Below are 25,695 nucleotides of genomic sequence, written 5' to 3'. Positions count from 1 at the left end.
GAGTGAACAAAGAAAAGAGCAGCAGGTCCCAATGCGTGTTCTGATGATCTCTTAAGGTTTCCCAGATCCTGTCAGGGGGACTAAAAGGTTAAAACTATTTTTAAAACCATGCTAATATGTCATTTGTCTATTAAAATGACCTCTCCTGAAAGGGACCCAATGTTTGTGGCAGCTCTTTTTGCAGTGACAAGAAACTGGAAACTGAGTGGATGCTTATCAGTTGGAGAATGACTGAATAAGTTATGGTGTATGATTGTTATGGAATATTATTGTTCTATAAGAAATTATCAGCAGGATGGGTTTAGAGAAGCCTGGAGAGATTTATATGAACTGATGCTGAATGAAATGAGCAGAACCAGGAGATCATTGGACATGGCAACAAGATTATATGATGATCAATTCTGATAGACATGGCTCTTCTCAATAGCAAGATGATTCAGGCCATTTCTAATGATCTTGTGATGAAGAGAGCTATCTAGGGGAGGGAGTGGGGAGAAAGAGAGCAAATTGGGACACAAGATTTTACAAGGGTCAATGTTAAAAAATATCCTTGCATAAGTTTTGAAAATAAAAAACCTTCAATTAAAAAAAGAAAGAAAGAAAAGAAAGAAAATTTGACTTTGCACAGATATGTAGTTCAAAACAAAAAGGGCAGGGACATTTTTTTATTATTATTATTAAAGCTTTTTATTTTCAAAACATATATGTGGATAATTTTCCAACACTGACCCTTGAAAAACATTGTGTTCCAAATTTTCCCACCCTTGCTCCCACCTCCTCCCCTAGATGGCAAGTAATCCAATATGCTAATATGTTAAAAATATGTTAAATCCAATATAGGCATACATATTTATACAATTATCTTGCTGCACAATAAAAATCAGATCAAAAAAGGAAAAAAATGAAAAAGAAAATAAAATTCAAGCAAATAACAACAAAAGAAGTGAAAATGCTGTTGTGATCCACATTCAGTTCCCACAGATCTCTCTCTGGGTATAGATAGCTCTCATCATCAAAAGATCATTGGAACTAGGAGAGGGCAAATTTTCTTCATGTGCATCAACTAAAATGATATACAGTAACAGATTTAATACAGAAACAGATATAAAAGTTAATTATCTCCTATTATACCAGACATTAAAGAGATTTGCAAAACTTATGTAAGATAATATTATTTCTCACTAAATATTTTTGTTTTAGTAAATGTATTTTTTAAAAAAATAAAATATAGCATTTTTGTTAGTGTATAATGTGTTTATTATTATTTAAAATAAATTTTGTAGATCATGGAAACTTAGAACTAGATCATCAAATCCACAGCCCAGTGAAATATATATTTAATATAACTGATGTTTATTAACAGCAATTAACTTTTACAAAGATATTTACTGAAAAGATATAGCAAGAACCAGAGTATAAAAACATTCCTTCTGAGTCAGAGCACATTGCATTGTTCTCTAGGGAGAGTTGGCTCATATATATATATTTTTTTATTAAAGCTTTTTATTCATAAAGCATATGTATGGGTAATTTTTCCAATATTGACCCTTGAATAACCTTTTGTTGCAAATTTTCCCCACCTTTCCCCCATCCACTCCCCTAGCTGGCAGATAGTTCAGTACATGTTAAATATGTTGAAATACATGTTAGATCCAATATATGTATACATATTTGTACAGTTATTTTGTTGTGCAAGAAAAATCTGATTAAGAAGGAAAAAAAGGAAAAACTGAGAAAGAAAACAATGCAAACAAATAACAACAGAGAGAGTGAGAATGCTATGTTGTGTTTCACACTCTGTTCCCATGGTTCTCTCTCTGGGTGTAGATAAACTGCACAAGTGGAACTGGTCCAAATCATCTCAGTGTTGAAGAGAGCCATTTCCATCAGAATAGATCCTCATATAGTATTATTGTTAAAGTGTATAATGATCTCCTGGTTCTGCTTATTTCACTTTGCATCAGTTCATGTAGATCTCTCCAAGCGAGAGTTGGCTCATATTTAAAGCCATTATTATAAACATTTTTATCATCAAGTTCACTTCCAGATATAGCTATGAATAAGTCACTCCTGAGGCTGAAGGACTCAATATCTTGAGCCAGTTTATTCCACTTCTGGAATAGATCCCACAGGTCATTCCTTGGTGCTATATCCTTTCATTGAACTATATTCCATGGTGCAAACTCTATTATAGAGTTGTATTCTTGCATCTCTGGTGATTTTTCTTAACCTTTAAAACTTAAAGATAGCTTTGTCCATTCCATCTCCTGCATTCCATCCTGAATCCCACTCCTGAAGAGGGGGAAAAAATGATAAAACACAACAGAGTCAGAAAACCAATACTGTGTGGTCAAGGCTAGCTAGAAACCTGGGTTGGGAGATAAGGTTTACTACAAGGCTTACATATTTCCCCCCATAATTGCCACCATGAAAAGGGATCTTGATCCTACTGCTTTGTGCTTTTCTTTCTTTTTTTCTTTCTTTTTTTATTAAAGCTTTTTATTTACAAAATATGCATGGATAATTTTTTTAACATTGACCCTTGCAAAACTTTCTCTTCCGAATTTTTTCCTCCTTCCTTCTACCCCTTCCCTTAAATGGCAGATAGTCCAAAATATGTTAAATATGTTAAAATATATGTTAAATCCAAAATATGTATGCATATTTATACAATTATCTTGCTGCTCAAGAAAAATTAGATCTAGAGGAAAAAAAAAAAACCGAGAAGGAAAACAAGCAAAACATCAATAGAAAGTGTGAAAATACTATGTTGTATTCCACACTCAGTTCCCACAGGCCTCTCTCTTGGTGTACATGGATTTCTTCATCACTGAACACTTGGAACTGGTTTGAATCATCTTATTGTTGAAGAGAGCCACGGCCATCAGAATTGATCATTGTATGGTCTCGTTTTGTGCTTTTCTTTTTGACATTGACACTCAGTTCTGGTTCAACAGTCAGTCAAAAGATTTTTCTTCAGCACTTAATAAATAGAAATGAAACAGTAACAGTCACTAACAAAATACTTGTGCAGGCTCTGAACCAAAAGCAGGGTCTGTATTATGTTGTTTAATTGTTCAGTCAAGTCCAACTTTTCATGATCCAAACTTTTCATAGACCAAAGCACTCCGGCATCCTTCTATCCTCCACTATCTCTCAAAATCTGTCCAAGTTCATGTTCATTGTTTCCACTATCCTATCAATCCATATCCTCTGCCATCCTCCTTTTCCTTTATCTTTAATCTTTATATGGCCAAAGTATTTAAGCTTAAGCTTCAGTATGTGAATAAATAGCCTGAATTAATTTCTTTAAGAATTGACTGATTTGGCCTCCTTCCTGTCCAAGCCTCAGAAGCCTTCTCTAGCACCACAATTCAAAAGTATGAATTCTACATTGTTCAACTTTTCTGATTGTCTAACTTTCACAGCTATATATTTCTACTGGAAAAACAAAACAAAACAAAACAAACAAACAAAAAAAAAACCATAGCTTTGATTACACAGATCTTCATCAGCAAGGTAATAGCTCTGCTTTTATAGGTATGCTGTCCAGATTTCCCATAATTTTCCTTCTAAGGAGTATTTTAATTTCATTGCTATTTGCAGTGATCTTTGAGCCCAAGAATATAAAATCTGACATTGCTTCAATTTATTTTCCCTCTGTTTACCAGGAAGTGATAGGACCACTTTCAAGATTTGTTATTTTTTTTAAATGATAAGTTTCAAGCCAGCTTTTACACTTTCTTCTTTCACACTTATCAAGAGGCTTCTTAATACCTTTTCACTTTCTGTTACCAGTGGTATCATCTGTATATCTGAAAATGTTGATCTCTTTCCTGTGATTTTAATTTCACTGGATTTGGAACAGATCCATTTATGTGCCAATCATAAAAAAAAAAAGAGGGTGCATGCCAAGGAATGTTCAAATTATTACCAAATAATTGCACTCATTTTACACAGCAGCAAGGTTATGCTTAAGATTCTAAAAGCTAGGCTTTAGCAATATATGAATTAAGAATTAGCAGAAGAGTAGAAAGTTTTTGGAGAGGTAGAAGAACCAGAGATCAAATTACCATTATTTGCTGAATCATAGAAAAAGCAAGTTCTAGAAAAATATTTACTTTTGTTTCACTGACTACACTCTATGGATCACAACCAATTGTGCCAATCCTCAGAGATGACAGTATCAGACCATTTTATTTGTCTCCCGAGGAACTTGTAAATGGGCCAAGAAGCAACAGTTAGAATTGAACATGCAACAATTGATTGGTTTAAGATTGGAAAAGGAGTAAGACAAGGATGTATATTGTCACCTTATTTATTTAACTTACATCATGCCAGACTGGATGAATCAAAATCTGAAATTAAGATTGTATTTTAGATATATATATACACACACATATGAGTATATATATATATATATATATATATATATATATATATATATATATATATATATATATATATATATATGTATATATGTATATAAATATATTTATACAATTCTCTTGCTCCACAAGAGAAATCAGATTAAAAAAAAAAAAGTAAATGAATAAGAAAACAAAATGCAAGCGAACAACAACAAAAAGAGTGAGAATGTTATGTTGTGATCCACATTCAGTTTCCATAATCCTCTCTCTGGGTTTTAAATGGCTCTCTTCATCACAAGATCAGTGGAATTGGCATCAATCATCTCATTGTTGGAAAAAGTCACGTTCATCAGAATTGATCATCATATAATATTGATGTCTCCTGGTTCTGTTATTTCACTCAGTTCATGTAAGTCTCTCCAAGCCTTCCTAAAATCCTCCTCCTGATCATTTCTTATAGAACAATAATATTCCATAACATTCATATACCGTGACTTAATTAGCCATTTTCTAATTGATGGGCATCCTCTAAGTTTCCAGTTTCTTGACACTACAAAAAGGGCTGCCATAAACATTTTTGCACATATAGGCTCCTTTCCCTTCATTAAGATCTCTTTGGAATATAAGCCCAATAGCACATTTCTTTAAAAATCATATTGGGAGAGAAAAATCAAAACAAAAGGAGAAAACCACAACAGGAGAAAAAGAAACAAAGAAAAAATGAGCATAGCAGGTTTTGATTTGCATTTAATCTCCATAGTCATCTTCTGGATGCAGATGGCATTTATTGGGATTTCCTTGGAGCCAGTGTTTTTTTGTGATACTACATATTGAATCGTTATATTATATTTTTGTTTTCAATCTTAGGTATGGAATTGCAGGAACTCTCAATGTGACTGGTGATGAAGTCAAGAAGTTAGACATATTATCCAATTCCTTGGTTATTAACATGCTCCAGTCTTCCTACAGTACCTGTGTCCTAGTCACAGAAGAGAATAAAGATGCGATTATTACAAATAAAGAGAAGAGGGTGTGTATATTCAAATACCCTTAAATCTCTCCTTTTCTGGATTGGGAATGGTATTCTTCAGTCTACCAGCAGATGGTGTGGTAACTTTGGTTTTTGAGTCATTTTCTATTTTTTTTTTTTAATTGGTTCTTTACCAATGAATCTGTAATGTGGAGTAACTGGATTAAAACATAGTTGGAAAACAACTCATCCAGGAATGATATGGGGGTGATTTACTGAAACTCTCATTACTCACTGAATGACAAGAGAACCAGTAAAGCAGGACTCTGTAGGCCTTAGTGGCTCTGTCATGTACACTCATTTGAGGATATTGGGGCAGATCTGTTGGAATTAGGGAGAGGCGGTGAAATGTGGGAAATATGGGAAAGTTTAGTTACCTTCTCCCTTTTTTCCTGCAATTTACAAATAAAACACTCTACAGTGAAGTGTTTTCCAGGGCCTGGGATTTCTTTATAGTAGGAGTAGGGGGTGAAGGAGGTCCCTATGTCATACACCCCTTCTGGAAGTGTGTGGAATCCTATGGTTCCCATCTCAGAATAATGATTTGTTGTCTAAATTCATAAGTGGAAGAAATACCAAATTCCAGTAGAGACCAGTGAAAATAAAGATGGATTTTTTTTTCCTTACCATGCCAAGTTCATGGACCCACTGAAGCTTATGGAGTCCAGGATTCCATATTTAACAACACTTTTTTTTTTTTTTTTTTTTTTAAATAGAGCCTGACGTGTTTTAATAGTTTGACAAACTGCTTGTTTTTATATGCCAGAAAGTTTTCCTTAACAAAAAGTGATCAGAGGCAGACTTTCCCAGGTTATAGATTCATTTTACATTCCTTTCTTTCTTCTTTCTTCTTCTGATCTTTGGCCCTTTTATTGCTAGTTAAGCATTCACTTCTACTGATGTCCCAGTTAAGAATTTAGGCTAGAAAAAAGGAAGGGCTGGTTAACAAGTAGATGATAGAGTGTCCAATTGAAAATGGGCCTCTAAATTGGCTAAATGTATGATAATGAAATTTAATAAGAATAAATATAGTTGGATTTTTAAAAATCAACTTTGAATGCACAAGAGTCTACATGAAAAAATTGGGCTGGGGTTAGAAGACCACAGCCTCAGTAAGAGTCACTTAGGGAGGAAAGAGAAGAATAAGCTTTTATCAGGTATCAACTATGTGTCAGACACTTTGCTAAATGCTTTAAAAATATTATCTCATTTTATCTTCACAATAACCCTATGAGGCAGATGCTAGTATGACATGACAAAAGTGTATGATGATAGCTAAAAAAGCTAATTTAACCTTAGGTTGTATTGTCCTGCAAACGGAAGGTGTTTGTTCTACTGTTCTCTGCCCTGGCCCATATCTGCTGTATTGTGTTCCACTTTGGATACTTTGTGTTGCCTTAACTTTGGAGAAGCACATCTTGTTCTTGCTAAATGGACTCCTAGTCCATTAATTCTGTTTCTATTAACAAGTTACTTCCATGAAACATAATTCAATCACATCCAGAGCTGGAAACAAACTAGATGCTGAACATAATATATATACATCTCTGTACCAAAAAACAATAACAAACAAACAAGAAAAAGTCATGTCAAGTTAACAAGCATTTATTAAGTACCTGATATGTGCAAAGCAACTTGCTAAGTATTGGGGATACAAAGAAAAGCAAAAGACAATTCCTGTTCTCAAGGAACTCATTTCTATTAGGGGAGATGATGTACAAACAATCATATACAAACAAGGTATAGATAGAATAAACTGGGGAGCAACCTTAGGTGGAAAGCACTAGGATTTAGGAAAACTGTCACTAAAATTGTTGAAAGGAAAAGGAATTACATGTCTCAATTTATTTAATTGTTTCAATAGATATAAAACAACTTTGGTTTATTAAAAATCTTATGTCTTCAATAGGCATATTTTTTGGAAAAATTGAGGAATCTCTTTTATTCCTTATAGCATATGCTTGATGAACTCTAGAATTTGTTTTTTTGTACTGGGGGTATGGGAAGATTTTCTGAGAGTGAGGGGATTCAAAGACCAAAAAATATTGGGTATAACTGCTGAAGGATTGTTAAGTGGGATACTAATTGTTATGAGGCTGTATCTAGGCTAAAACTTCTTAAATTGTGGGTCATGGAGTCATATAACTGATTATGTGTGGGGTGTGTGGGGGAGTGGCAAAAAACTTGGCAACAGTAAAAAGTATCAAGTTTTCCACCAAGATTAAATTCTTTATATAAAAATAAACATCCATTTTACTAGTATATAAATTTCCTTTCATCTTTAATAAATGGTACAATTATATGTATATAAAAATTGTTTTAAGATAACTTTCTTGATGATTTATTATCAGTAAATGTTTGATTTGTATTCCTCTTTTATATAACTATACACCTGGGGTCATGTAAAAATTTCTTAGCTGAAAAGGGGTAATAAGTGGGAAAAATTTAAGAAGCCCTGATCTAGGATACTCTCCAATTCTGAGATTTTACAATTTTTGTCAGTAAGACAATAGTAGATCGAAGGCAGTTTACCATACTAGAAGGATGGTTTCTAAGTATAATGGTAAAATAGACAAAAGTTTTTCTTTGGCAACCTTTTCCTATATTCTTCCCTTTCCCCTTCACATAGACTTCCCTAGACCCATTTCATCTATCCTGTGTAAGGACTATTCATCTACATTTGACCCAATGCTGCAAACCACCTTTCTAGTTCCCAGTTGATCCAAGTTCTCTGAGGAATTTTACTGTGATTGATCTACTCTAATCAAAGGGTCCTGAATTCTGGGAATCCAGAATTCAGTCATTGCTATGTTCTACTTTTCTATTAAAAATTTCTTGCCTAGTAACTTATCCCTAAGTTCAAGTCTGTCAGTCCTTCCCAGGTAATAGTTAATTAATATGGGGGAAAAAAAAACACAATTTATGATCCCATGCTAATGAGAAAAAACTAGAAATCTTAGGTGCTTACACATACATATAATAATCATGGCCTCCTAAGTATAATATACCCACTTCTTTATGTCTGACCCAAAGGAGTGACTCTAAAGGTAGTAGGAGGAAGGATGGTGCAACAGGCGACTGGTAGGGATAGATATTTTGATGCAGAAAGGGCCTTGCCCCTTTGTAGGCAGCCACCTACACTGCTTACAATTTGAGCTGGCCCTGGGTATCAAGATAAAAATTCATTGGCTCGACATCCTCCTTATGTAATTGGACATCTTTGATAATGAAATCCTTTTGATTTGTCTTTTTTTTTTTTTTTTTTTTTTTTTGTAAGGAAGATTGTCCGGTGGAATTAAAAATAATTGAAAGTTTAGCAGGCAGATTTCTAAATGGAAACTTAGGAATCCTCTTTAAAAACTCTCCATAGGTGTTCAAATGAAGCTGAATGATCACTTTATCAGGAATGTTAAAAAGATTTTTATGTGGGTAAAGTAGACTAAGTGACCTCTGGGATTCTCTCTACTAACAGTCTATGATGCTACTATAAACATAAATGACTTAGTCTTTGTATATGTTTAAGTTAATGTTTTTATGTCCTCTCATTCAGGGTAAATATGTGGTCTGCTTTGATCCACTAGATGGCTCTTCCAACATTGACTGCTTAGCATCTATAGGAACTATATTTGCAATCTATAGAAAGGTATGTATCTGTATATTCTTATACTTAAGATTTCCATGTCATTGAGATCTAGTAGGAGACAGCTGCAACTATGCTAGGAGACTTACATTCTTATTCCAGATCATCTCTTTCCAAGTGGAAATTGTCTCATTTGAAAGGGAAAAAAAGACTGGTTTGAGGTTCAGGTTACTTTAATACTTGATTTTAATGACTCTCATCGTTTAAAAAAAAAAAAAAAAAAAGATGCTTAGCTCCAAATGGAAAAAATGTTGTACTTGCTAAGTCATAATGCTCATTATTTGCTAATTGTGCAATTAAAATTCAGTTAATCAATAACCATCTTCCTTGATATCTGTTGTTCTTGTAAATGAATTAGGTGTTACATTTTTATATTTTTAACAAATGGTTTCAAAACCCACTGAAACACTTTGTTTCTGTTTCTAGATTTTCCGTGTATGTAGATAAGAATCAGCAGTAGACAGCATTTTGGGCAAAAACAGCTTAGTTTGTAAAAAATGAATTGCTCATAACTTCCTACTATTGTTAGCTAACATCTCAAAGCACAATATATGCCTAGGGTTAAATTCATCATGTGCAACATTGGATATAAATCTGTATGTCCAATAATCCTACTAATTTTGATTTTTAATGGACTTCTTTTCAGATCTGGTTTTATTATTTTTTATTGGTAATGTGAAAGAAGTATTCTCATATTAGAAGTATCAGTTCTGTTACTTTCTAGATTGCTTGTACTCACATTTTTTGTACTATCTTCAATCTGTCTTCCATTTGGTGAATTGTTTATATAGGTCATAAATCCACCTAATTGGGCACAAAAAAAAATTCAGTGGGCTACAATATATTTACAGTAAAGTCAGAGTGGGTCAAGGTTCACCCTCTGTAACAAGGAGCTCCCACTTGTTTCCCATTTGTTTATGGAATGTGTTATGTGACTTTCTCACATACAAACTGAGTGATAGAGCCTCGGACAATAAAGATCATAAACTTTAGAGCTTAATTTCTCCTCATGATCAAGCAGGGATTTACGAAAAATAAAATATAATTTAAAAAATCATAATCCTTCCAAATTTTAGCCTTGGGATTCAAGTAAATTTACTAGAACATGCAATTGTCTAGTGTTAAGTAATTTTAGCAACCTGTACAACTCCAGTCTTCCAAGATGTTGCTAAGGAATCAGCAGCATCCAACTCCAGCTCCAAAAAAGAAAACCCATCCCCCAAAAAACATAAGAACAAAACATTCTGCTAATATAAAAGTGCCCAAAATTCAAGTAATAATTTTTTAAAATGGAGTCTAACAATGATTATAACATAAAAATATGTGAGGCCCAAGTTCATTTTCTTAAGAAGGAAAACAAAGAAAAAGCTATTTTTTTCTCCAGGAAGCTTGGAGAAGGTGCTGTCTACTCTAAGACAAAAGGAACAATGATGGCTTTGGGGAACTGAAACTTGGACATGGGTTTTAAGGAGGATATGAATCCATAGCATCCCTGTCCCTTCTGAGTACTCTATCTAGAAGCAGTTCCCCCCTTCCCCCACCATAGCCATCACTTGACTATAACTCTGACCATTGAAGCCATCCCTTTTGTTGTTGTAGCTCCTTCTTTTCATGGTCTTATGAAAGATTAGAACTGCCTATAACTGTTAAAGCTGCTGTACCTATTGCTTAAAGTTACTACTGAAGCTTTGGTAATTTCCATAACTACTTTGTTATTTCAGTCACCATAATTGTTAATTGCCATTTCTTTTGGAGAAAACATTTTGCTTTAGCTGCTACCATGGCCACCCTAGCATATACTTCATATAAGCACTATCCTTACCACCAAAGTGATATTTTCTCTGGACAACATCTAATCTTTTTCAGCTTTACACAGTGCCTCTGGGTAGGGTGAAATTCAACAACATGTCCTGTCTGAAAAAGAATCTCCCTTCTTGAACTATAAAGAGAATTCTTGTGACAAAGTGTTGGGAGATGGCTCCAGGTCATTGTCAACTACTATTGTTTTAAATCTCTGACAAATAGCTTCTTCACTTGAACATGGGTACCAAGGTGGTCAGAGTCCTTCCTGGTCATGCTTGAACTTCATTTTATTGCTTTCAAAGGAGTGACATAAGGCAGCCCTGGAATGTTGGCCTTCTCATTGGAGAAAGTCATGGAGCTGAACCAGAAGGATCACTCTTTTGGGGGGTTCACCAAAACTATATAAGTTATCAGCATTCTGAAGAAACCCCCTCCCCCATAATATAGACCCACCCATTTGCCTCTTGAAGCTACTGATAAAACCCTTACACAATTGTGAGGATTTCATCTGTCCAGCCTTGACTTTCTCATCACTTTTATAATGTCTTCCTACTTGTATGTAGTAAAATTCAATGATACTATTAGGGTATTTTTGGCAGTCAGTCAACACTTGTTTATTTATTTATTTTTGATGAAAGCATAGCAAGACTATTTTTAAATGAGTTCTTTTTTTTTAATAGTAGCTTCTTATTTTCAAAATACATGCAAGGATTTAGACATAAAGAGTGATATTATAAGCAAATTAAAAAAACAAAGGATTTCTCAGATCTGTGGAGAAGGAAGGAATTTGTGGCCAAAGAAGAACTAAAGTACAGTATTGAACACAAAATAGATAATTTTGATTATATTAAGTTAAAAAGGTTTTGTACAAACAAAACCAATGCAGACAAGATTAGAAGGGAAGCAATAAACTGGGGGAAAAAATTTTATATTCAAGGGTTCTGATAAAGACTTCTTTTCTAAAATATATAGAGAATTGACTCAAATTTATAAGAATTCAAGCCATTCTCCAATTGATAAGTGATCAAAGAATATGAACAGACAATTTTTAGATGAAGAAATTAAAACCATTCCTAGTCATATGAAAAGGTGCTCTAAATCACTCTTGATCAAAGAAATGCAAATTAAACCAATTCTGAGGTACTACTACATACCTCTTAAATTAGCTAAGATGACAGGAAAAGGTAGTGACAAAAGTTGGATGGGATATCGAAAAACTGGGACACTAATATGTGAACTGTGAACTGATCCAATCATTCTGGAGAGCAATTTGGAACTCTGCCCAAAGGGCTAGCAAAATGTGCTTTGATCCAGCAGTGTTTGCACTGGATTTATATCCCAAAGAAATCATAAAGGAGGGAAAGGGACCCACATGTGCAAAAATGTTTATAGTAGCCCTTTTTGTAGTGGTAAGAAACTGGAAACTAGAATTCTCCATCAATTGGAGAATTGCTGAATAAGTCATAGAATATGAATGTTATGGAATATTATTATTTTATAAGAAAAGATCAGCAGGATGATTTCAAAAAGGCTTGGAAAGAGAATCGTTACATAAACTGATGATAAGTGAAATGAGCAGAACTAGGAGATCATTGTACATGGCAAAAACAAGATTATAAGATCAATTCTGATGGACGTGACTCTTTTTAACAATGAGATGCATTGCTTGCATTTTTTCTTTCTTTCTCATTTTTTTCCTTTTTTGATCCGAATTTTCTTATGTAGCACAGCAATTGTATAAATATATATACATATATTGAATTTGATTTATATTTTAACATGTTTAATATGTATTGGATTATTTCCCATCTAGGGGAGAGAATGAGGGGAAAAGAGGGAATTTTGGAACACAAGATTTTGCAAAAGTCAATGTTGAAAAATTATCCATGCATGTGTTTTGAAAATAATTGGCTTTAATAAAAAAAAGTATGTGTACACTCATATGATTACATTAAAAAAAAAAAATACATGCAAAGACAGTTTTCAACATTCACCCTTGCAAAACCTTGTGTTCCAAAATTTTCTTTCTTCCTTTCCCTCACCTGCCTGCCCTAGGTAGTAAATAATCCAATATAAGAGGCTTGGAGAGACTTACATCAACTGATGCTGAGTGAAATGAGCAGAACCAGAAGATCACTGTACACTTTAACAACAACACTGTATGAGGATGTATTCTGATGGAAGTGGAAATCTTCAACATAAAGAAGAGCCAACTCACTCCCAGTTGATCAATGATGGACAGAAATAACTACACCCAGAGAAGGAACACTGGGAAGTGAATGTAAATTGTTAGCACTAATATCTGTCTGCCCAGGTTACATGTACCTTCGGAATCTAATGCTTACTGTGCAACAAGAAAATGGTATTCACACACATGTATTGTATCTAGGTTATATTGTAACACATGTAAAACGTATGGGACTGCCTGTCATCGGGGGGAGGGAGTAGAAGGAGGGGGAGGATAATTTGGAAAAATGAATACAAGGGATAATATTATAAAAAATATATATAATAAAAAATAATAATACAATATGTTAAACATGTGCAGTTCTTATAGACATATTTCCACAATTATCGTGTTACACAAGAAAAATCAGATCAAAAAGAAAAAAAATGAGAAAAAAAAAAAAAAAGCAAACAAACAACAACAACAAAAAGTGAAAATACTATGTTGTGATCCACATTCAGTCCCCACAGCCCTTTCTCTGGGTTTAGATGACTCTCTTCATATCATAAGAGTTTTGAAACTGTCCTGAATCACACCTCAACGTTCAAAAGAGCCATATCCATCAGAACTGATCATCACATAATCTTGTTGCTACATATAATTTTATCTTGATTCTATTCATTTCACTTAGCATTAGTTCATGTAAGTCTCTCCAAGCCTTTCTGAAATCATCCTGTTGGTCATTTCTTACAGAACAATAATATTTCATAACATTCATATAACTTATTCAGCCATTTCCCAACTGATGGGCATCCACTCGGTTTCCAGTTCCTTGCCAGTACAAAAAGGGCTGCCACAAACATTTTTTGTACATGTGGGTTCTTTTCATTGTTTTATGTCTTTGGGATACAGACTCAGGAGATACACTGCTGAGTCAAGGGGTATATACAGTAACAATTATTTATTAAGCATCTACTATGTACCAAGCACTATGTTAAACACTAGGGATACAATGCAAAGTTTTTTTTTTAAAAAAAAAAAGCTAGACTGTGCTCTCAAGCAGCTCACAGTCTAATATGGAAACAACATGCAAACATTACAAACAAGCTATAGATAGCAAGGCTTCTTAAAATTTTTCACTTATTAACCCTTTTTGCCTGAGAAATTTTTACAGGATCCTGTCTTGAATCTAAGCCAAAGTGTTTTTGGCAGCATTTCTGCATACACATTGCAAAGTGTGCATGTTGTGTGTTCAGAACCAAGGCTTCAGTGAAGTAATGTGATGCAACACAAGCAAGTGCTGCCAGAAACACCTTGGATTCATTACAGATTTGATTTTGAATTAATTTGTGGTAATTACATTCAGAAATCTTCTACTGTGGACAAATTTTTTGTGACCCACATTCACTTACACAACCCCAAATGGGGTCACAAAACCACAGCTTTTTTTAAAATAATTTTTTATTATAACTTTTTATTGACAGAACATATGCATGAGTAATTTTTTACAACATTGTCCCTTGCACTCACTTCTGTTCTGACTTTTCCCTTCCCTCCCTCTATCCCTTCCCCTAGATGGCAGGCAGTCTTATACATGTTAAATATATAAATATATAAATATAGTATATCCTAGATACAATATATGTGTGCAGAGCCGAATAGTTCTTTTGTTGCACAGGAAGAATTGGATTTAGAAGGTAAAAATAAACTGGGGAGAAAAACAAAAATGCAAACAGTTTACACTCATTTCTCAGTGTTCCTTCTCTGGGTGTAGCTGATTCTGTCCATCATTGATCAATTGGAACTGAATTAGATCTTCTCTTTGTCAAAGATATCCCCTTCCATCAGAATACATTCTAATACAGTATTGTTATTGAAGTGATAATGATCTCCTGGTTCTGCTCATTTCACTCAGCATCAGTTCATGTAAGTCTTTCCAAGCCTCTCTGTATTCATCCTGCTGGTCATTTCTTACAGAACGATAATATTCCATAACATTCATATACCACAATTTATTCAACCATTCTCCAATTGAGGGGCAAACATTCAATTTCCAGTTTCTAGCCACTATAAAAAGAGCTGCCACAAACATTTTGGCACATACAGGTCCCTTTCCCTTCTTTAGTATTTCCTTGGGATAGAAGCCCAGTAGTAGCACTGCTGGGTCAAAGGGTATGCACAGTTTGATAACTTTTTGGGCATAATTCCAGATTGCTCTCCAGAATGGTTGGATTCTTTCACAACTCCACCAACAATGCATCAGTGTCCCAGTTTTCCCACATCCCCTCCAACATTCATCATTTTTTCCTGCCATCTTAACCAATTTGACAGGTGTGTAGTGGTATCTCAGAGTTGTCTTAATTTGCATTTCTCTGATCAATAGTGATTTGGAGCACTCTTTTATATATATGAGTAGAAATAATTTCAATTTCATCATTTGAAAATTGTCTGTTCATATCCTTTGACTATTTGTCAATTGAAGAATGGCTTGATTTTTTACAAATTAGAGTCAATTCTCTATCAGAACCTTTAACTACAAAACCACAGTTTAAGAAGTTTTGATATATAGGGTAAATTAAAGGCAATCTTAGATGGAAGGACTTTTCTCTAAGAAGAATCAAAAAATGCTCTTTGTAGAAGATGATGTTTTATCTGGGATTTGAAGGAAACCAGTGATGAAGGAGCAAATACCAGGCATGAAGACATTCAGTGAAAATGTTTTAGAGTAAGAGGAAAGGAAAGAGCATCTACTATGTACCAGACACTATGCTAAGTTCTTTTTTTACAAATATTATTTCATTTGCTTCTGAGGTAGGGGATATTCCTATCTATTTTACAGTTTAAGGCATGTTATGTAAGGAGTAGCAAGGAGACTGGAAAAGGTAGGAAGAGGCCAGGTTTTGAAAGGCTTTGAATGACAGAGAATTTTATATTTTATACTGGAAGTGATAGATATCCACTTAAGTTAATTGAACTGGGGGGAGAGGGTGGGCAGGAGACATGGTTACAAGATAGCTGCTTGATAAGCATCAAAACTAAGAGAAGGGGATGTGCCCCAGGAAGCAGCTTTGGCAAGTAGGAAACATTACAGAAAAGTCACTATTTGAGCAGGAATGGAGTAGAGTGGAAAAAGATGTGATCACCAGTATAAGAATTTAACATTTTTAGGATCCTATTTTCTGCACTCACCTAAATGGAAAGCCCCAAGGTTAGCGCATCTTCACTTTTTCTCTCCTTTTTTGGGGGGTGGGGTGGGGTGGGGGAAGAAACTATGACTATAGGCAAGAAGTGATCAGTTGTTTTCAAAATGGAGCTGGCATGAGATATAGCAGGTTGGTCATTTTTCTTCTCCACTGTCTTCATGAACTTTAATTTGAAAAGAGAACTAGGCCTTCACAGGGACAGAGCTGAGGGAGAGAATGGACACTCATGCCCAATGAAAAGATCCAAGGAAGAGTAGTGCCATCCTCATGAAGGGGGGACCAAAAAGGAGAGATAGCTTTCCTCACCAACAGAACAACTCTCCTTCCTTCCATTACTAGACCATACTATTTCTTCAAATCTGTCAAATGAAGTCATTCATACTTATCCTACTGACCTTACATGGATTATGTTACATTAAGTTGTCTTGACAAATAATAAAAATTATATAAATGCAAGGAGAAAATTCTGTTATTTTTATTTTAAGCATTGTTTTAAGGGACAGAGTTTAACACATTTACAAACTAAGTTACAACAGTGTTATTTTCCATACTGCATATGAAAATGATGAATATACATACATTTTAGTTTTAAAATATTTTTACTCTATTTCCATTGCCGTAAGTTTTCTCTAGAATTTTCTGCCAAATAAGGAGATTATTCAAAAGTGGAGAGATACATGAAGAATAAAATATGTCAAGTTAAATAGCAGAATAAGCTGCGATAGAATACAGTTAGGCTGTGATTTATGTAAAACTTAATTTAGCATGAATTTTTTAAATGAAACTAGATCACATTTAGTGTGAGCTAGTTGAGGGTTTGGTGGCAGCTAAGTTATAAAGTAAATGGAGTGCTGGGCCTAAAGTCAGGAAGACTGTTCTTCCTGCATTCAAACCTGACCTCTTAATACTTACTAGCTATGACTCAAAGCAAATTACGTAATTCTATTTGCCTCAATTCCTCATCTGTAAAAGAAGGAAATGGAAAATGGTTTTAGTATCTTTGTCAAGAAAATCCATAATAAGTGTACAAAGAGTTTTACAGCACCTAAATGACTGAACAGTAAGTTCAGAGTTTTAACAAGCCATTATGACCTCAATATGCTTATAGATCTGATGTGCAGTTATGTATATTACCAGTAGTTACAAGAGCTCTTAATCCAATAGACAAATGGAGTAATCCTTCAGATAGAAATATTGCTGCTAGTACAAAAAAGAGGAGGCTTGTTAGTACAACAAAAATGCGATGTAGCTGATCTCAGCAGGCAATCACAATATCATGAAACTTATATATGAAAAACAGATTTATTATGAGAGAACTGAACATGAATGTGGAGCCCAACGAGTTCACAATTCATAAAGAAGTTTGTGTATTTTTGACAGCAGATTATAGGAAGGAGGAAATAGCAGAAAAGCTATCCAGGCATGGCATGGATGGGGAGGAGTGCAGTTAAGGTAGGGAAAAAACAAAAGCCCTTCCTTTGGAAGGGAGGAGGAAGGCAAAGGCAAAGTTTCATTCTATTCCCTTGGGAACTGCTAGACTATGAAGATAAAATGGTCTACATATCTGTAGGGTTTCAAATGCACAAGCAATTTCCCAGCCTGGCACAGAGTGACCTCTTGTCTTTCCTCTCAAGGATACACAGGGAATCCAGCTTGGGGAGTAAACAACAAATTATGTCAGCCGGGAGTGAAGGATGTTTTCTCCTTGATACATTCAGGGTCTCCTGCATTCTTTGAGTCCAAGTCTTTCTGAAAAAATATAGTAACTCAAAAAGATAAATTCAAGGGCCCCCTTAATAGCCCTTAAACAGCCCTCCCTTCTTGTTGAACTTTTCCACTTCTATAACACAAAATATTTCCTAAGTTCCTTCTCTCTCTTTCCTCCCCCCCCCTGAGGCTGGGGTTAAGTGACTGGCCCAGGGTCACAGCTAGGAAGTATTAAGTGTCCGAGACCATATTTGAACTCCGGTCCTCCTGAATTCAGGGCTCATGCTCTAGCCACTGTGCCACCTAGCTGCCCCCCTAAGTTACTTCTCTACAAGAAAATTAATCATACTAAAAATTCTCTTATTCAAACAAACTGAAGATGTTTCCAAATCAGTTCCCACAAATAGTTTTATCAATACCATCTTTAATTTATTCTATTTCTGTCTCTGTCTCTGTCTCTGTCTCTGTCTCTGTCTCTGTCTCTCTCTTTCTGTATGCCAATGACTGCAGGGAGCACACAGTGGATAAAATATTACCAGGGATGTACCTGGGACAGTATGCAGATACAGAAAGTAAAAGTCAAAAGGGGCATGATAATGGACATTAATTATAAAAGACATTAAGTTTCCCAGCACTATAGTACTCCTTTCCAATATCCATTCAGTCAAAACAATTCATCCTGGATCTCAGACAGCCCAATGTAGTCTTTTGAACCTCGGTACATCTTTCTTTGTGGCAATCTGGACAAAAACAGTGTCCTCATTGGATTTTTCATTCTGGTTCCAATCTGTAGAAGCTCCTTAGATGTTCTTGCTAGAATCTCTTACAAAACAGAATTCAATACAAGTTGTCATAGCCTCACAAAATTTACTTCTCCAATAACTAGTTCATCTTGTTAAAGCCAGCTCAAACTTTACAATCCTATCTAATCAATAACAGAGTTGAAAGGGGGAAACCAAAGTAGGAACCCAGAGTTTACCTGAAACTTTAGAAAATTTCATTTGCAAATACACCTTACTGTTTCTTACTTAATCTAAACTCAATATCTGACATAAACTCTGTTCACAAGTTAAAAGCTTACTGATATATTGATATGTGCAAGACATCCAGATACAAACTAAGCATTTTAAATAATTAAGAATGAAGAACTCTCAAAACGTTCCCAACTATGTGTGTGTATAAATTTGATCTTATCGTTCCTCAAAATTTCTTTTCAAATATTGTTTAACTTCACAATATTTACCAATTAACCATTGTTAATTATTTTAAAACTCCAAAGTCAAACACCATTCAATTTAAATTAATTCAAATATCCAATCTCTCTCCTCCCCCAACCCCTTAGGAGGAGCAGAAACAGTTAAGGATTTTAACTCTCAGAAAAACATAGGTCATAGAACAGTTTTACAAGATGATCTGTGATACACAAATGAAGTCACAGAAAGCAAATTAACTTCAATTAAAGCAAAAGACATGCTTAAGTAATCAAGTTCAAACAGTGACTATCAAACAAGTTTTTTTTAATAATAAAATGTTTGTATCACGGAGCATACATTACGAACAGGTATAATTTCCATATGAGTAAAACTTGAATAAATTTGACTTTCCATTTTTGTAACACAAAATATTTCCTAAGTTACTCTTCTCCATGAAAATTCATCACACTAAAAATTCTCTTATTTAAACCAAACTGAAGATATTTCTGATTCAGTTTCAATAATTAATAGAGTAATAGCTTGGTCCCACAAACAGTCATATCAATTCTATCTATCTATCTATCTATCTATCTATCTATCTATCTGTCTATTTATCATTTGTTCAACTGGACTGGAACTAGCCTCTTACCTGTGAATGGCTGGAGTTGAACAGAGCAGACTAGAGATAGGAAAGTCAGAGATTAAACAGAAATTTAATTAATTTCAGAGTGAGGAAAATGTTTGCAAGCAGAACTCCTTCTCTCCCTCATGAGAACAACTTAACACGATGGGACAAAAGTAGGATTTATAAACATAAAAAACTATAAGCAAAATGGACCGTGTCATAGTCATTCTTAGGTCTTGAGTGCAATTCTCACAGTAGGCTCATGCATGGCAAAGCAGGCCTTGCTGGGTCCTTTGAGAATAGTCCTAAGTTGTAGTATGGCAGGAACAGGAGTGCAGTTGACTTGTCAGTTTTATAGGCACAGATGTCAAGAGATGTGATGGATGGCTTGGCTCTGAGGTTCCTGGGAAACAGGGGGAGCTGCAGCAAATCTAAGCAGTTATTGATTAGTATGAAATCCCTTAGTGAACATCTGGTGCTGGTGAAAGTTATATACTTTGCCAGAGGGTGTGATCATCCATTCTGCAAAGGAGTGTTGTTATACCAAGCTCAGAGAATAGCCTGCTTGCTGGACCTTACCTCTGGGAAACAAAGTGCCTCCAATTATCTTGACATTTTCCCTCTTTGGCTAAAGGGAAGGAGTCTAAGAGAACTTCTACCCTTATTTCCAATAAAGGACAGGCATATGTGTGTGTGTGTGTGTGTGTGTGTGTGTTTGTACACATATATGAGATACCACTTGGGCCAGGACAAGGTTTTACCCTTAAGGAGACCTACTGGGGAGGTGTTTCCCAAGAATCATTGCTAGTCATTGCTTGCTTGCAAATAGAAAGAGTGGGGGGAATCAAGAATGTAGAAGGGGAAAATACTAACAAGTTTGAATCAGGGCTTTGGTCGTTGGGCACATAACTACATGCCCACTAGTTTGGCAGCTGTAGTAGTAGTCAGAAGGACCTGATAGAGGCCTTTAAAAACAATGATTGATTACCAATTTTCCAATAGATATGTAGTTTTCTTGATATGGACAGTAGTGAGAAAACTCCTTGCATCAAATTTGGACCTGAGATTCTGGTCAGCATAATATAAGTCCAAAGTTAAGAGTTTCTAACACATAAAGATAGTCCAGTCTCCTAGGCATGCAGGGCTAGGTTACAAGTTTTTCACATGGTTCCCATAATTTCATAATTACATTGTCAGGTACAGATCAAGCTACTCATAGGGCTCACAATGGACTAGTTCTGAGAAGGGAGATTTACATGTCTCCAAGGTAACCAAGAAAATGTAAACATTAACATCAAGTTCCATCTAACAGAGGCACAGAGCTAATTAAACACCCTCTTAGCCTGAGGTGGGGAGGAGGGGACAGGCACCGAAGCCAGAAGAGAGCAGGTAAGAGCCTCCTGATCTGTGAAGGTTGGAGTCAAATACATCAGGCGGGAACAATTGGTGAGGGGAACAGAGAGTATAGAAAGGATAGTCCTAGATATTTTATGTGGTTATCTGGTCTCCAGATACTTTTCTTGGATAATATTCTTTATTTTCAGGACAGCTCTAAAAGGGGACTCTGCTTCTCTGGTTCCAAATCTAAAATAATTTAAATTTGATTTTCTAATTTTGAAACTTAAGAGAATTTAAATTTATATTTCATTTGCTATTTCTATCCTAACCTAATTCTTGTAAATGACATAATGTTTGATAGAATTCATTTATAAATTTTTTTTTGTTTTAGTGCTTTTTCTTAGGAAGCTCACTACTCTGCCTTTTTAAAATGATCAGACAGATACTTTAAGAAGTAGGAAAAGAATCTCATTTTCTTTATCAATATCAATGCAATTTATGTGTAAAATCCAACTAATTCTTAATAAATCCTTAATCAGTTTAGAGAATTTATTACTCAAACATACTCAAAGCTTAACATGACAAACGCAATTTTTTAGAATCCAGTCATATATATCTATATATAGATCTTAGAGAAAACAGTCTAATTCTGTTATCTTGTCTAACCATTTCTTTTTTTAGGATATTTTCTCTGTATTATAATTTATTCACAAATGTGGGTTAAAATTGTAAGATGTTTATGCCTGAATCTTGTTATAGTAATTCAGAGGTGTTCCAGTATCAATTTATTATTTAGTATTTAATATAGATTTAGTGTTGTACTTACAAAATTTCTTCATTATGGAAAAATATGCTAAAAAAATGAAAGAAAAGGATATAATTATAACAATGTTATTCTATTATGACTGGAGAGAACTCCCTTAACTCTGTTTGAGGCATAAGTCATATCTGGTAGATAATCATGTAAGCACAGACCAAAATTTCAGATTAGCCAGATGGGAATTTTTCTTTTTAGAAAGAAAATAGAATCAGGAGGATCCTATGTAGGCCATGCCTAAGTCATCCCAAAATCTTTCCTAGGCACAGACATCTATTTTTAGCAATTCCTAGAGTTCAGCACATGCCATTTTCCATTATCTTCTTCATGACAATTCCAACAACTATTTCTATAATCAAAACTCAAAGTAAATTATAATCCCAGAAATTTTTATCTTCAATAATAAAATTTCTACAACTTAGAGCTTTCATAGTTTTCTTGATGTTTCCCTAATGGTTAACATTTTTATTAGTCATTTAGTTATAAATTAAAACTGTACTTATTTGGGATACAACAAATATCTGATAGTTGACTCATCATTAATATGCTGAAGCTACATCTTTAAACCACTTAAACATTTCCATGATAACCAAATGGAAATGTGTTATTATAGTAAATAGTAATAGGAGGAGGAGGAGGAGGAAGAGGAATAGTAACTGTTTTATAACAAAATATACCTCATTACATTTGGAAATGTGTTATTATAGTAAATAGAAGTAGAAATGTGCTATTATAATTAATAGTCGTAGTAACCTTTATAACAAAATATACCTCACTACATTTTTTTTTTTTTTTGGCTTAGGCAATTGGAGTAAAATGACTTGCCCATGGTCACACAGCTAGGAAGGGTTAAGTGTCTGAGGTCAAATTTGAGCTCGGGTCCTCCTGACTTTAGAGCTGGTGCTTTACTGCACCATCTATCTAGCTGTCCTATCTCACTACATTTTTAACAGTTTTCTGTTATCCAATTAAAAAAATAAATTACATCCTTTCAAAAGTCAAATTCATAATAAAACATATGGATTAAAGGGAAGTCTTTCCTAATTGCATTTCTGATTTATAATACTCTCTCAAATTTTACAACATAGATTTAGAAATGATACAGTTTAAAAATACAATAACACAACTTCAGGTGATATAAATTACATTTCCAAATTAGCCCACATAAAAACCATCAATCTTATTATCTTTGGCATTTTAAAAATCACTTTAGAGTTATTAGGTATGGAATAATTAAATTCAATTAAAGAATGGTATATGTTTAGTACATGCCAATCACTGTGCTAAGTATTTTACAGTCGTATCATTTTGATCTCATAACTACAATTCTGAGAGGTGGTGCCATTATTATTTTTTCTTTACAAATCAGGAAACTGGGGCAAACAGAGATAAAATAACTTGCCTAATATTACACAGCTAATACATTTATGCAACCAGACCAGAGAAGGGTGGGTTCAACAAGGGCAGAGGCTGGCTGACTTCCCCTCCCACTTCATACTGCCAAATTAGTACTGCCAGTGGTACCCATGCTTTTCCAAGTAGAAGCTAGGTAGGGCCTATCAAAGGCTAGACCCACCTTGGATTGGATATGGGGGATATGTCAGAGGGTACCTTCTAGGAGCTGGGATGGCTGGTGCCAGGAGCCTCCTGGGTTGCAGGGTGTAGTGAATGCTAGTTATGAGAGCTGATCACATCTTTCCTCTTCTTTCACCAGGTTAGACAGCATGTGATTCAAGTTTCACTCCAGTTCTCTAGCATTGTTTTTTATTAAGCTGATCTGAATTGAGAAGGGTTAACAGAGAGACAAGGGTTACAATAGTCTTGTTCACAATCCCCAGAACTGAGATATATTCATGACTTTGGGGGGAAGGTAGAGAGGTTATCATCTTGTCATCTCTCCAGAGTTCCGTCATGGTGAGTGATCAGGTTTGGGTAGGTTCCCTCAATACTTTTTGGAGGGAAGCCTCCCAGCTTTCCCTTTTTTACCAGAACAAAATACATCCTATCCTTTAGTTTTCCACTGACCAGGTATCTTACAGTAAAAAGAAATTCTTAGCTTGCATCTTTTGTTGATTAAAGGAACCATACTTCCTTTTCTAATGGTATAGAAGGGACTTATGACTAGTTTCATTCTCTTCCTCTAGCTGCAGCCTCAAGGAGGAACCCAATGTCAGAATGCTGCCAATTAGAAATAGCTTGATTTGTTTAGAGATGGGCAAGTGAAGATTATTTTTTAAAAGATTTTAAAAATTTAAAAAAACTCAGAAAAGTCAAGGACAGGTTAATGAGGTTGCTATGAAGTATAAACCATTTACCTTTTTTTTTCTTTACTTCACTCTTCTAATAAGCTATATTTCCTTCATTTTCCTAAAGCAACAAAGCTATTAATCTTGCCGCTTTTAAAAAAAATTGATAAAATTTAGAACAAATTTTACAAAAACTTACTAAACTTATTATGTTTCAGAAGGGAGTGAGTTCCTGGAATTATTCCAGAGTCTTGGGAGTTCTCTCTTACTATGTTAAAACGATTAATCTCCAAACCTCCTGAGTCTGCTAAGAAGTTTTTAGTGGTACTACAGACTTTGGTTATTTGATTTTATTTCCATAATTCCAACTTGGCTAATGATGGGATGACAGGAAAAAAGTGTCTTAGGGGTTTTTCTCTTTTTCTTATAACCTAATCTCCCATAGAAAGCCTAAAGTGGGAGTTAGTTCTGATTACTGGGGCAAGTGATTCAGCTATGAAAGCTCATTTATCTTTCCCAGTGTTCAAAGTTTCTGGTTATAGGTCTTAGACATTTTTGGGGGGTTGACTGCATTTTAAATCTTTCAAGTTAACAAATCTAGCTCACAATAGAAAAAAAAAAAAATGAACATCCTGAAACTTACAAAGGCACAGACACAGAAAAAATGACAAGTACAAACAGCAAAGCAAGCAAGAAAGTTTAGCCAGTTGATGTGAGGTACAGAACTATATACTTGCTGGAAAAAAAACAAAACAAAACAAAATAAAACAAAGGCACTCATAAATCAGAGGAATACTGAAGGACCAATTAACAAAGGTGTGCAGAGGAAGAAAAAAAAAAAAAAAAAAAAAAACCAAGAGGCTACAACAACAAATTTACAGAGGCATGCAGGGAGGAACTGAGGTGTGCATAGGATATCCTTACCAGAAACAGGTCAAGGGAGGAGCCCTGGAGTTTTCCTCACACACACAAAAAAGGCAAGCTCAGTCAAAGGGTGAGACTGGCATTGGAGCTAGAAAAAGTCCTCCGACTCAACAATGAGAGGAGTGAAGGTGGATAAGGAGAGTGGAGGAGCTCTCAGACTCTAGAGGAATGGCTCATGGCACCAATCCACTCCCACTGGTACTGGAAAGTCCACTTGTCCCAGTTCCATCTAGTCCCTCTTCTAACACCAATTAATGCCAATTAGATCAGAATCGGCCTCTAACCTGTGAATAGCTGCAGCTGAACAGAGCAAGCTAGAGACAGGAGAATCAGGGATCAAATAGAAGTTTAATTAATTTCAGAATGAGGTAAATGCTTGCAAGTAGAAGCCCACACCCAAGGAGGAGGGCTTAGCTTACTGAGGCAAAGGGAAGCCTTACATACATACATAAAAAAATACAAGTGGGGTGGACCATGACACAATCATTCTTAGGTCTTGATTAGCAGTTCCCACAGCAGGCTCCTGCATGGACAATACAGGCCTTCATGGGTTGTAGCATGGCAGGAACAAGAGAGTAGTACCTGATTTGGTTCATTTGGCAGTTTCATAGGCACAGATGTTGGGAGGTGTA

At 35.0% G+C, this 25,695-nt stretch overlaps 1 protein-coding gene and 1 long non-coding RNA gene across 2 annotated transcripts in view; one reads left to right on the top strand and one right to left on the bottom strand.

The window, feature by feature from the left end:
- The window catches only part of FBP2 (fructose-bisphosphatase 2), a 59,765-nt gene that overhangs the window by 3,553 nt on the left and 30,517 nt on the right, over nt 1-25,695 (top strand). The window contains exons 2-3 of the mRNA XM_074281673.1: nt 5,238-5,400; nt 8,951-9,043. Coding sequence (XP_074137774.1) covers nt 5,238-5,400; nt 8,951-9,043 — 256 coding nt within the window. The remainder of the gene's footprint in view (nt 1-5,237; nt 5,401-8,950; nt 9,044-25,695) is intronic.
- On the bottom strand, nt 1,260-25,328 carry LOC141550729 (uncharacterized). The gene is made up of 3 exons (XR_012484676.1): nt 25,064-25,328; nt 23,505-23,670; nt 1,260-2,292 (listed from the first exon to the last, which is right to left on the bottom strand). It is a non-coding gene; the product is annotated as an uncharacterized LOC141550729 (long non-coding RNA).

The sequence above is a fragment of the Sminthopsis crassicaudata genome, chromosome 1 (assembly GCF_048593235.1).
Source record: "Sminthopsis crassicaudata isolate SCR6 chromosome 1, ASM4859323v1, whole genome shotgun sequence".
NCBI classification, from domain to species: Eukaryota; Metazoa; Chordata; class Mammalia; order Dasyuromorphia; family Dasyuridae; genus Sminthopsis; species Sminthopsis crassicaudata.
The sequence above is the reverse complement of the archived record's forward strand: the minus strand, read 5'-3'. Positions and strand labels throughout refer to the sequence as shown.